This window comes from Erinaceus europaeus, chromosome 23 (genome assembly GCF_950295315.1).
Source record: "Erinaceus europaeus chromosome 23, mEriEur2.1, whole genome shotgun sequence".
NCBI lineage: Eukaryota > Metazoa > Chordata > Mammalia > Eulipotyphla > Erinaceidae > Erinaceus > Erinaceus europaeus.
This window is the reverse complement of record NC_080184.1, coordinates 14,674,079-14,685,916: the sequence shown is the minus strand read 5'-3', so window position 1 is coordinate 14,685,916 and position 11,838 is coordinate 14,674,079. Positions and strand designations below refer to the sequence as shown.

Here is an 11,838-nt window from a genome sequence, read left to right as displayed (position 1 = left end):
CTCCTGTTGTCCCTGGCGCCCTTTGAGGTTCACAGCCCAGCGCCCAGAACCTTCTAGAATGTTCTCGGGACCCTCTGGGGAAACAGTCTTGCTCCACTGGCCTCTCTTCCACGTTGGAAAGGATTCGGTCCCCAGCGCCTCCCACAGACAGCAGCCAGCAGGGCCAGGTCTCTGTCAGAGCTCCCTGAACTCCTCTGCATCCTGCAGTGCTCATTCCTAGGTGCCCTCGCCCACAGGCTCTGCTCCTCCTGCCTCTCTGGGTCTCTCTTCCCTCTAGCACCTCACCCACTGCCCCTGCCAGGACCCCATGCGGACAGGAGCCCCTCGGGGTAGCCCCAGCTCGTCCGTCAGTCTCCCTGGCCCAGGACCTTTGTCCACGCGGCTTCCCCGGGCACCTGTTACCACCCTGAGGCCCAGGCAGGACCACTCAGCCTGGACGCTGTGACTGGGGGTGACCATGGGGTCCCCTGGATGTTGGGGGGCACCAGTGGTGACCTGGGCTCTTCTCACTCACCACTCCCTTCTGGCACCCACCCCAGGGGTGCTGACATGGGGAAAAAAACACCCCTGTGAGGCACTGAATTGAAGAAAATTGGGGCTGGGGAGACAGCACAGTAGTTCTGCAACAGACTCTCCTGCTTGAGGCTCTGAAGCCCCGGGTTCAATCCCCAAGCAACACCAGCAGCCAGAGCTCAGCAGGATTCTGGGAAATAACAACAACAACAACAATAATAATAGTGGTTCTGCAAAAGACTCTCCTGCCTGAGGCTCTGAGGTCCCAGGTTCAATCCTCAGCACCACCATCAGCCAGAGCTGAGCAGGACGCTTATCTCTCTCTCCATTTACATCTTTCACTCTGTATTTCACTCTCTCATGAAAATAAAATACATTTTTTTAAAAGTTCAGGGCTGTGGAGACAGTACAGTGGTTTTGCAAACAGACTCTTTTGCCTGAGGCTCTGAAGTCCTGGGTTCAATCCCCAGCACCACCATCAGCCAGAACAGAGTAGGGGTCTGGGCTTTCTTTCTCTTTCTTTCTTTCTTTTTATATTTACTTGTTTATTTATTCCCTTTTGTCATCCTTGTTCTTTTACTATAGTTATTATTGTTGTTATTGATGTCGTCGTTGTTGGCTAGGACAGAGAGACACGGAGAGAGGAGGGGAAGACAGAGAGGGGGAGAGACAGACAGACACCTGCAGACCTGCTTCACCGCCTGGGAAGCGACTCCCCTGCAGGTGGGGAGCCGGGGGCTCGAACCGGGATCCTCACGCCGGTCCCTGCGCTTTGCGCCACCTGCACTTACCCCGCTGCGCTACCACCCGACTCCCATGGTTACTTTTTTAAAGAGATTTACAGCAAAGGCACATGTAAGAGAAGAGGGGGCCCGGCCATGGGATCTGTGATATGTATTTTGGGGGGAAGGGGAGGAGGAGATGCAGAGGGCGGGGTGGTGGGACCCGGGGGTGCAGGGGGCAGGGTGACTCCGCGCCGCCAGGGAGCTGGGCGGGTGGCATCCCGGGGTGCGCGCGCCCCCTGGCGGCAAAGCGAGGACGCACACAGCGCTCGGGTCGGTCCCCCAACTTCTTTTATTATTATTATTATTATTATTATTTTTTAAGCCAGTCAAATCCAGCAGTGGGGGGGTTGTTTACCAACTTTAGTGACACTAACGTTAATAGTTTTTCTGATAACCCACTACCTTCGGACCAGCCTTTATTATTATTTTTTTTCTTTTTATATTATTATTTTTTAATAGACTGTGTCACTTCTTTTTTTTATTGACTTATTTTCCTTCTTCTTGCCCTTGTTATTTTTATTGTTGTTGTTATTGTTGTTGTTGTTGTTGGCTAGGACAGAGAGACATGGAGAGAGGAGGGGAAGACAGACAGGGGGAGAGAAAGACAGACACCTGCAGACCTGCTTCACCGCCTGTGAGGCGACTCCCCTGCAGGTGGGGAGCCGGGGGCTCGAACCGGGATCCTTATGCCGGTCCTTGTGCTTTGCGCCACCTGCGCTTCACCCCTGCGCCCCCGCCCGACTCCCTCCCCCAACTTCTCCGGGGAGGCTGGGCGCACCAGGGCCAGAGAGCCGGGCACCCCGGCCGGCCGGGCCGACGTCTGGGAGCGGGGCGCCCTCCTCGCCTCCCACCTCCACAAGCAGAAAGAAGGAGAAACAGCCCTAGTCCTCTCCCCCCAAAGCCCCCCACATCTCGGGTCAGCGGGGTAAGAGGCTGAGGCTCCGGGGTTAGCTTGCCACCCAGGCCGGGCAGGGCCCCAGGACGCCCCCCATGTCGGGAAGCCCCACCCTGGACGGGGGGGGGGCGCGGCCCGAGGGGGCGGACCTGTGGGTGCTGCCGGGACCCAAAGGTGTCCATTAGCCGGCCGCGGCCGTCTGGGCCGAGCTGCGGGACGGCATGGACGAGCGGGCGCCGGGGCGGGGGCCCGGGCAGGACTCGGGGTCCGGGCCGGAGTTGGGGTGCGCGGGCCGGGCGCTGGCGCTGTGCGCGGCGGGGGTGGTCCTGGCGGCCTTCTCGGCGGGGGCGGCGCTGCTGGCCTGGAACCTGGCGGCCGCCGCATCGCGGAGAGCCCCCTGCCCCGAACCGCCCCCGGGGCCCAACGCCACCGCGCCCCCCACCCCGGACCGGGGCCCCGACCTGCAGGACTTGCGGCGGCGCCTGGAGGAGCTGGAGCGGCGGGGGGCGCGGCTGCGGGGGCGGCTCGACAAGGCGGAGGAGGCGCACGGGGCCTGCCAGGCCCGACAGGTAGGGGCGGGGGCCAGCTGGGGGGCTGGGGGTCGGCTGGGGGCTGGAGGTCAGCTGGGGGGGCTGGGAGTCAACTGGGGGCTTGGGGTCAGCTGGGGAGCTAAGGGTCAGCTGTGGGCTGGGGGTCAGCTGGGGGGCTGGGGGTCATCTGGGGGGCTTGGGGTCAGCTGGGAGGCTGGGGGTCAGCTGGGGGGCTAGGGGTCAGCTGGGGGCTGGGGGTTGAGGTGCTGGGGGTCAGCTGGGGGCCTGGGGGTCAGCTGGGGGCTGGGGGTCAGCTGGGGGCTGGGGTCAGCTGGGAGGCTGGGGGTCAGCTGGGGGGCTGGGGGTCAGCTGGGAGCTGGGGGTCAGCTGGGGGCTGGGGTCAGCTGGGAGGCTGGGGGTCAGCTGGGGGGCTGGGGGTCAGCTGGGAGGCTGGGGGTCAGCTGGGAGGCTGGGGGTCAGCTGGGGGGCTGGGGGTCAGCTGGGAGCTGGGGGTCAGCTGGGGGCTGGGGTCAGCTGGGAGGCTGGAGGTCAGCTGGGGGGCTGGGGTCAGCTGGGAGGCTGGGGGTCAGCTGGGGGGCTGGGGGTCAGCTGGGAGCTGGGGGTCAGCTGGGGGCTGGGGTCAGCTGGGAGGCTGGAGGTCAGCTGGGGGGCTGGGGTCAGCTGGGAGGCTGGGGGTCAGCTGGGGGGCTGGGGGTCAGCTGGGAGCTGGGGGTCAGCTGGGAGGCTGGGGGTCAGCTGGGAGGCTGGGGGCAGCTGGGGGCTGGGGGTTGAGGTGATGGGGGCCAGCTGGGGGTGCTGGTAGCTTCGGGAGTGGTGGAGCAGGGCTGCAGGTGTCTCTCTCTCTCTCTCTCTGTGTCTCCTCTCTATCATAGAAAGATAATAAAAAGAGAGATACAGAGAGGGAGAGACAGACAGAAGGAGACAGCCCACAGCACCTCTCCACGGCTGGTGAAGCTGCCTCTGTGCTTGGTGCCTCCATGTGGAGCCTGGGATTCGAACCCCGGTCCTTGCGCATGGCCAAGGGTGCACACTCCTGGACCCTCCAGGCGGCGTTTTCATTCAGAGAGAGAGAGAGACCGAGACCTGGGCGCCAAAGCTGTCCCCGGTGCCATGCGACCTCCCAAGTGGAGCCGGGGCTCCAACCAGGTCCTCACGCACAGCACAATGTGCGCTCATCTGGGTGAGCTGTCTCCCAGCCCCCAGGTTTCTCTCCTATGAAGCAAATAAAAGAAAATAAGAGACGCCTGGCAGTGGCACACCCGGTTAAGCGCCCACATCACAGTGCCCCAGGGCCCGGGTTCGAGCCCCCAGTTCCCACGTGCAGCGAGGAAGTGGTGGAGCAGGGCTGTGGGTGTCGTCCTGTCTCTCTATGTCTCCCTGTCAATACCAGCTGTCTCTTCAATAAATAAAGGTAATATTAGGGGGCCGGGCGGTAGCGCAGCGGGTTAAGCGCAGGTGATGCAAAGCACACACACCAACCTAAGGATCCCGGTTCGAGCCCCCAGCTCCCCACCTGCAGGGGAGTCGCTTCCCAGGCGGTGAAGCAGGTCTGCAGGTGTCTGTCTTTCTCTCCCCCTCTCTGTCTTCCCCTCCTCTCTCCATGTCTCTCTGTCCTAGCCAATAATGACAACATCAATAACAACAATGATAACTACAACAATAAAATAACAAGGGCAACAAAAGGGAATAAATAGGGTGGGGGGTAGATAGCATAATGGTTATGCAAAGAGACTCTTGTGCCTGAGGCTCCAAAGTCCCAGGTTCAACCCCCCGCACCACCATAAGCCAGAGCTGAGCAGTGCTCTGGTAAAAAAAAAAAAAAAAAAAAAAAGGAGGGAGTCGGGCTGTAGCGCAGCGGGTTAAGCGCAGGTGGCACAAAGCACAAGGACCGGCATAAGGATCGCGGTTCGAACCCTGGCTCCCCACCTGCAGGGGAGTCGCTTCCCAGGCGGTGAAGCAGGTCTGCAGGTGTCTGTCTGTCTCTCCCCCTCTCTGTCTTCCCTTCCTCTCTCCGTTTCTCTCTGTCCTGTCCAACAATGACGACATCAATAACAGCAATAATAACTACAACAATAAAGCAACAAGGGCAACAAAAGGGAATAAATAAATAAAATAAATATTTAAAAAAAAAGGAATTAACAATAAAATAATAATAAGAAGAAGAGACAAGACAACCCCCATCCCCACTCTGTCCTCATTCGCCAGGCCAGCTGGGCCCCTGAGCCGGCCTGGGGAGACCCTGTGCCCCCCAGGCCTATTTCTGGAGAGACATTTCTATCACCTGTAATTAGGAGGCTATAGTTGGTCTGTGGGGGCGGCACCTGCCAGGCCTCCCTTCCCCCAACCCCGCAGCTGCACTCTGGCCCTCCCCAGCCCAGGCGCGGCTCAGTGCCCCCCCCCCCCCCCGACTCTGGGTGTGTGTGGGGGGGTAAAGGCCGGGCTGTCACCTGCCCCAGATGTCAGCGCCCCTTCTGCGGTTTGGAGTCCCAGGGCCTTGGGAAGGAGGCCCAGAGGCCAGGTCCCCCCACCCCACCCCGGGCAGGGAGAAGGGTGGCCTGTTCCTGCTTCTCCCCCCTCGCCCTCCCTCCGCAGAACCTGCTGCAGACCCAGCTGCTGGCCCTGGAGACCGAGATGAAAGAGGCCAAGGCACAGGGGACCCAGATGGGGGCTGAGAACGGGGCATTGACAGGTAGGCTGGGGAACGGCGACGGGGGCGATAGCTGGAGGTGGAGCGCCTGCAAGAGTCCCGGAGGCACATGTGATGTGCGCAGGTGCAACTGTCACCTGCAAAAGTTACGAGAGAGGGAGTCGGGCTGTAGTGCAGCGGGTTAAGCGCAGGTGGCGCAAAGCGCAAGGACTGGAGTAAGGATCCCGGTTCGAGCCCCCGGCTCCCCACCTGCAGGGGAGTCGCTTCCCAGGCGGTGAAGCAGGTCTGCAGGTGTCTGTCTTTCTCTCCCCCTCTCTGTCTTCCCCTCCTCTCTCCATTTCTCTCTGTCCTATCCAACAACGACAACAACAATAATAACTACAACAATAAAACAAGGGCAACAAAAGGGAATAAATAAATAAAATAAATATAAAAAAAGTTAAGAGAGAAAACAATGTGCGAACCAGAGCATCGAACTTGTGACCTCCTGCTTGAAAGTCCAGCGCTTTACCCACTCCACAACCTCACACACACCCCGCCCCCCCACGCAAACTTTGTCCAATGACAACAAAGCATGCAAATGACACAGCACGTAAGCCACGCCCCCCGCGTCCGCAGAAGCCCTGGAGCGCTGGGAAGCGGAGGCCACGGAGTCTGCGCGGCGGCTGGAAGACGCGCAGCAACGCGCACGCGTGGCAGAGGCTGAGGGCGAAGCCTGCGCAGCCCGGGAGGCGGAGCTCCGCGAGCGCGTGTGAGTGAGGGGCGGGCCCTGGAGGACGTCTGACCAATCCCTGCGCAGGAAGCAGTCCTGCCGGCCAATCATCTCCTGGAGGCGTGGTGATGGGGAAGGGGCGGGGCTGGTGGGCGGGGCCTTGAAGGGACAAGGTGGGGGACACTGGAATTGGAGCTTCTGCTTGTTGGGGGGGGTTCTGGGGGCCCTGGGGTGGGGTGCATGCGGAGAGCCGGGTGAGGAGGACGGGGAGTGCGAGAGAGGTGTGCAGAGAGAAGCTGGGGGGCCCCTGGGGTGGGGTGCATGCGGAGAGCCGGGTGAGGAGGACGGGGAGTGCGAGAGAGGTGTGCAGAGAGAAGCTGGGGGGCCCCTGGGGTGGGGTGCATGCGGAGAGCCGGGTGAGGAGGACGGGGAGTGCGAGAGAGGTGTGCAGAGAGAAGCTGGGGGGCCCTGGGGTGGGGTGCATGCGGAGAGCCGGGTGAGGAGGACGGGGAGTGCGAGAGAGGTGTGCAGAGAGAAGCTGGGGGGCCCCTGGGGTGGGGTGCATGCGGAGAGCCCCGTGAGGAGGACGGGGAGTGCGAGAGAGGTGTGCAGAGAGAAGCTGGGGGGCCCTGGGGTGGGGTGCATGCGGAGAGCCGGGTGAGGAGGACGGGGAGTGCGAGAGAGGTGTGCAGAGAGAAGCTGGGGGGCCCTGGGGTGGGGTGCATGCGGAGAGCCGGGTGAGGAGGACGGGGAGTGCGAGAGAGGTGTGCAGAGAGAAGCTGGGGGGCCCTGGGGTGGGGTGCATGCGGAGAGCCGGGTGAGGAGGATGGGGAGTGCGAGAGAGGTGTGCAGAGAGAAGCTGGGGCCCTGGGGTGGGGTGCATGCGGAGAGCCGGGTGAGGAGGACAGGGAGTGCGAGAGAGGTGTGCAGAGAGAAGCTGGGGGGCCCTGGGGTGGGGTGCATGCGGAGAGCCGGGTGAGGAGGACGGGGAGTGCGAGAGAGGTGTGCAGAGAGAAGCTGGGGGGCCCCTGGGGTGGGGTGCATGCGGAGAGCCGGGTGAGGAGGACGGAGAGTGCGAGAGAGGTGTGCAGAGAGAAGCTGGGGGGCCCTGGGGTGGGGTGCATGCGGAGAGCCGGGTGAGGAGGACGGGGAGTGCGAGAGAGGTGTGCAGAGAGAAGCTGGGGGGCCCTGGGGTGGGGTGCATGCGGAGAGCCGGGTGAGGAGGACGGAGAGTGCGAGAGAGGTGTGCAGAGAGAAGCTGGGGCCCTGGGGTGGGGTGCATGCGGAGAGCCGGGTGAGGAGGACGGGGAGTGCGAGAGAGGTGTGCAGAGAGAAGCTGGGGCCCTGGGGTGGGGTGCATGCGGAGAGCCGGGTGAGGAGGACGGGAGTGCGAGAGAGGTGTGCAGAGAGAAGCTGGGGCCCTGGGGTGGGGTGCACATGGGGGTCCATGGAAGGACTGGGCGTGCATGAGGGTGGAAGGAAAGTGGGGGCCCTGGGCAGGAGCACAGATGGGGCCACGAAGGTGGAACGGCAAGGGGAGAAGGTTAGAGAAGTCGGGGCGTGGAGGGAGTAGCCTGGGTCTCCGGGTGGCTGTGCCGCCATCAAGCCACGTGCTCTCCCGCCCCGCGCCCGCAGGTCCGCCCTGGGAGCCCCGCGCACAGCCCCGCGGCCCCGGCCCCGCTCGGGGTCCCGCGCCGGACACGCGGCCAGACACGCGGGGGGCTGCCGGCGGCCGGCGCGGGCGCGGAGCTGAGCGGCCCGGAGAGCGAGCCGCCCGGTCACCCGGCGGTGCAGAGACCCGCGGGGCCTCCCTGAGCCTCTGGCGCGACTCTGTTCACCTGCCCAGAGCCCCGGGGACCTTGCCCCCAACACCGACGGGGAGTGGGGGGGACACACCGCTCTCCCTGCAGGCGGGCAGGACTCTCCGAAATAAAAATAAAATAATCCAATAGCGCGGACTTTTCTTTTCTTTGTATTAATATTTATTTATTTATGGGAGTTGGGCGGTGGCGCAGCGGGTTAAGCGCACGTGGTGCAAAGCGCAAGGATGGGTGTAAGGATCTGGGTGTCTGTCTTTCTCTCCCCCCTGTCTGTCTTCCCCTCCTCTCTCCATTTCTCTCTTTTAAAAAAAAAGTGAAATATTTATTTATTCCCTTTTGTTGTTGCCCTTGTTTTATTGTTGTCGTTGTTGTTGGGTAGAACAGAGAGACATGGAGAGAGGAGGGGAAGACAGAGAGGGGGAGAGAAAGACAGACACCTGCAGACCTGCTTCACCGCCTGGGAAGCGACTCCCCTGCAGGTGGGGAGCCGGGGGCTCGAACTGGGATCCTGATGCCGGTCCTTGCGCTTTGCACCACGTGCGCTTAACCCGCTGCGCTACCAACCAACTCCCAATAACGCGGACTTTTAAAGACTTAGGAGTCTTTCTTTCTTTCTTTCTTTCTTTCTTTCTTTCTTTCTTTCTTAAGAGAGACAAAGAGAAACCCCACAGCCCTGCTCCACCATCCATAGAGCTTCCCCCGGTGCTGTTATGGTGTTCCTATGTGGTGCTGGGGCTCGAACCGAGGACCTCAAGCATGGTCACAGTGCAATTTACCAGGTGAGCCACTTCCTGGCTTCCGTTATTATTTCTTGAGAGTCAGAGAGACAGAAAGGAGACCAGAGCCCTGCTGAGCTCTGGCTGATGGTGGTGCTGGGAATGGAACCCGGGACCGCAGGGCCTCAGGCACAAGATAACGGTGCAGTGACTGTTGTGCTGTGTCCCCAGTCCCTCCCTCCACCCCGTTTTATTATTCCTCCCTTCCCACAGGGGAGAATCTCCACGTTGAATCATGGAAGCATTGTCAAAAGTCAGAGAAATCCTAGCCATCGCTCGCGACGCCACTGCCTCCTCTCTCTCTCTCTCTGTCTCTCTCTCCACTCAGGAATTTTTTTTCCCACTTAAATACAGACTCACAGGGAGGGAAAGAAAGAGAAAAATCACAGTGCCAGTGCTTCCTCCAGTGCCTTGGGGCCTCCCATATGGTGTCTGGGTCCAGCAAGGCAGGCAGGCAGGCAGGCAGGCGCCCTACCCAGCCCGCTAGCTCTCCCACCTTTATTCCTGGCTCTGGCCTTGATAGCTGCCAGGACTTCAAGGTCACAGTGAGATTCGGACCGTGAGCACAAAGGATGCCCAAATAAGGAATATCAGGGGAGTCAGGTGGTAGCTCAGCGGGTTAAGCGCAGGTGGCACAAAGCACAGGTCTGGCATAAGGATCCCGGTTCGAGCCCCCGGCTCCCCACCTGTAGGGGAGTTGCTTCCCAGGCGGTGAAGCAGGTCTGCAGGTGTCTGTCTTTCTCTCCCCCTCTCTGTCTTCCCCTCCTCTCTCCATTTCTCTCTGTCCTATCCAACAACAACAACATCAATAACAATAACTACAACAACAATAAAAATGAGGGCAACAAAAGGGAACGTGTGTGTGTGTGTGTGTGTGTGTGAACTATCTTTCAGGCTGAGGGAGACAGCACAGTGCAAAGGCTTCTCATCTCTGAGGCACCAAGATGCAGGGCTCAGTCCCCAGCACCACCAGCAGCCAGAGCTGAGCAGGGCTCTGATCTCACTCATTAAAATAAATACGGGGCCAGGCGGTGGTCCACCTGGTTAAGTGCCCACACTACAGTGCAGAAGGACCCGGGTTCAAGCTCCCAGTCCCCATCTTCACAAGTGGTGAAGCAAGGTCGCAGGTGTCTCCCTATCTCCCCCGCCCTTTCAAGTTCACTCTCTGTCTCCGTCCAATGATAAATAAATCAATAAAGATAATTAAGTTTAGGGCTGAGGAGAGAGCATGATGGTTCTGTAAGATATTCTGCTGCCTGAGGCTCTGAGGCCCCAGGTTCCATCCCCAGCACCACCAAGCAGCCAGAGCTGAGCAGGGCTCTGGGGAAATAATAACAATAGTAATAATAATAATAGTTCTGCAAAGAGACTCTCCTGCCTGAGGCTCCGAGGTCCCGGGTTCCATCCCCAGCACCACCATCAGCCAGAGCTTTCTGGTGTCTCTCTCTCTCTCTAGTCTCTCTCTCTCTGTGTCTCTTTGTCTCTCCCTCCCTCTCGCAGCCCTGACATGCCCCACAAGTGTTTCCTCCACCCAAGGACACCTCCGGCCTTCCTCAGCATCTGTTAAGAGCTGCTATCTAATCTCCCGGCCCCTCCATCCTGCCTGCCAGGAACTTCCGGCCTCACACATCCCTGACAGCCGCCCCTTCATCTCCCTGAACCCGGACACTCCTCTGTCACTCTTCTGCTTTTTATCAGACTGACATTTTTATTATTATTATTAAAAAAAAAAAAACACCCCCAGACCAGTGGCCAGGGAGGAAATAGGAAACTGCTGAGCAAGCTGAACCCAGGATTCGAGCCCCAGGCTGCCGGTGCCAAGGGGCCGTCCTGGTGCTCTCTCTCTCAGATAGTCCAACACAGAAACGGAGAAGCTGAGGACTCCATGCAGCCCAGGAAGGAGAGAGCTGGATTCCCAGGCCTGAGGTCCTGAGTTTGACTCCCAGCACCGCATGTGCCAGAGAGACTCTCATGGTGTCTGTCTGTCTCTCATCAGTAGGTCTTTTTTTAATATTTATTTATTTATTCCCTTTTGTTGCCCTTGTTGTTTTATTGTTGTGGTTATTGATGTCATCATTGTTGTTGGATAGGACAGAGAGACATGGAGAGAGGAGGGGAAGACAGAGACGGGGAGAGAAAGACAGACACCTGCAGACCTGCTTCACCGCCTGGGAAGCGACTCCCCTGCAGGTGGGGAGCCGGGGGCTCGAACCGGGATCCTTACACCGATTCTTGTGCTTTGCACCACCTGCGCTTAACCCGCTGTGCTACCACCCGACTCCCTTCATCAATAGATCTTAAGGAGACAGCAGGATGGTTCTGCAAACAGACCCTCCTGCCTGAGGCTCTGAGGTCTCAGGTTCAATCCCCAGCACCACCAGCAGCCAGAGCTCAGCAGGGCTCTAGTCTCTCTCTCTCTCTAACATAAAATAAATAATAAAATATTTTTAGAGGGCTGGGTAGTAGCACAGTGGGTTAAGCACATGTGGCACAAAGTGCAAGGACCGGCGTGAGGATCCCGGTTCGAGCCCCCGGCTCCCCACCTGCATGGGCGTCGCTTCCCCGGTGGTGAAGCAGGTCTGCAGGTGTCTGTCTTTCTCTCCCCCTCTGTCTTCCCCTCCTCTCTCTATGTCTCTCTGTCCTAGCCAACAACGACGACATCATCAACAACAACAATAATAATGACAACAACAATAACAACTACAGCAACAATTAAAAAAAAAACCAACGGCAACAAAAAGGAAAATAAATATATAAATAATAAAAATCTTTTTTTTTTTTTTAGGGATAAAATAAAATAGAATCTCGCCCCTGAGTTACCCTTGGACTCGCTCCGCCATGCACCTGGAAGAGGTGTCGGCACACAGCTGGGGTGGCAGCTCTTGGCACCGGACCCCCCTTCCATCGGACTGGCTGGCGACCCCCCACTTTGGGGAGACCCCACCCGCCAGGGCCCCGCAGCCCCAGGCCCAGGGGAGCGACCCGGGCTGCTCTACCCGCCGCGGCCGCCAGGGGCCGCCGTCGCCCGGCCGGAGCCGCACCCGAGGCCCGGGGCTGAGTGGCCGCGGGGACCCCACGGCGCTGGGCAGCAGAGCGGAGGGCGGCCATGGTGGGGTCCCTCTGCCCCTCGCCACCTCTG

General features: G+C 59.8%; 1 protein-coding gene across 1 annotated transcript; it reads left to right on the top strand.

Moving 5' to 3' along the window:
- The first annotated feature begins 2,033 nt into the window (after nt 1-2,033).
- On the top strand, nt 2,034-7,872 carry CCDC194 (coiled-coil domain containing 194). The gene is made up of 4 exons (XM_060182409.1): nt 2,034-2,762; nt 5,337-5,433; nt 6,010-6,142; nt 7,739-7,872. The coding sequence occupies exons 1-4, from the start codon at nt 2,415-2,417 to the stop codon at nt 7,854-7,856; spliced, it is 696 nt and encodes a 231-aa protein (XP_060038392.1). The 5' UTR covers nt 2,034-2,414; the 3' UTR covers nt 7,857-7,872.
- The last annotated feature ends 3,966 nt before the right edge of the window (nt 7,873-11,838 follow it).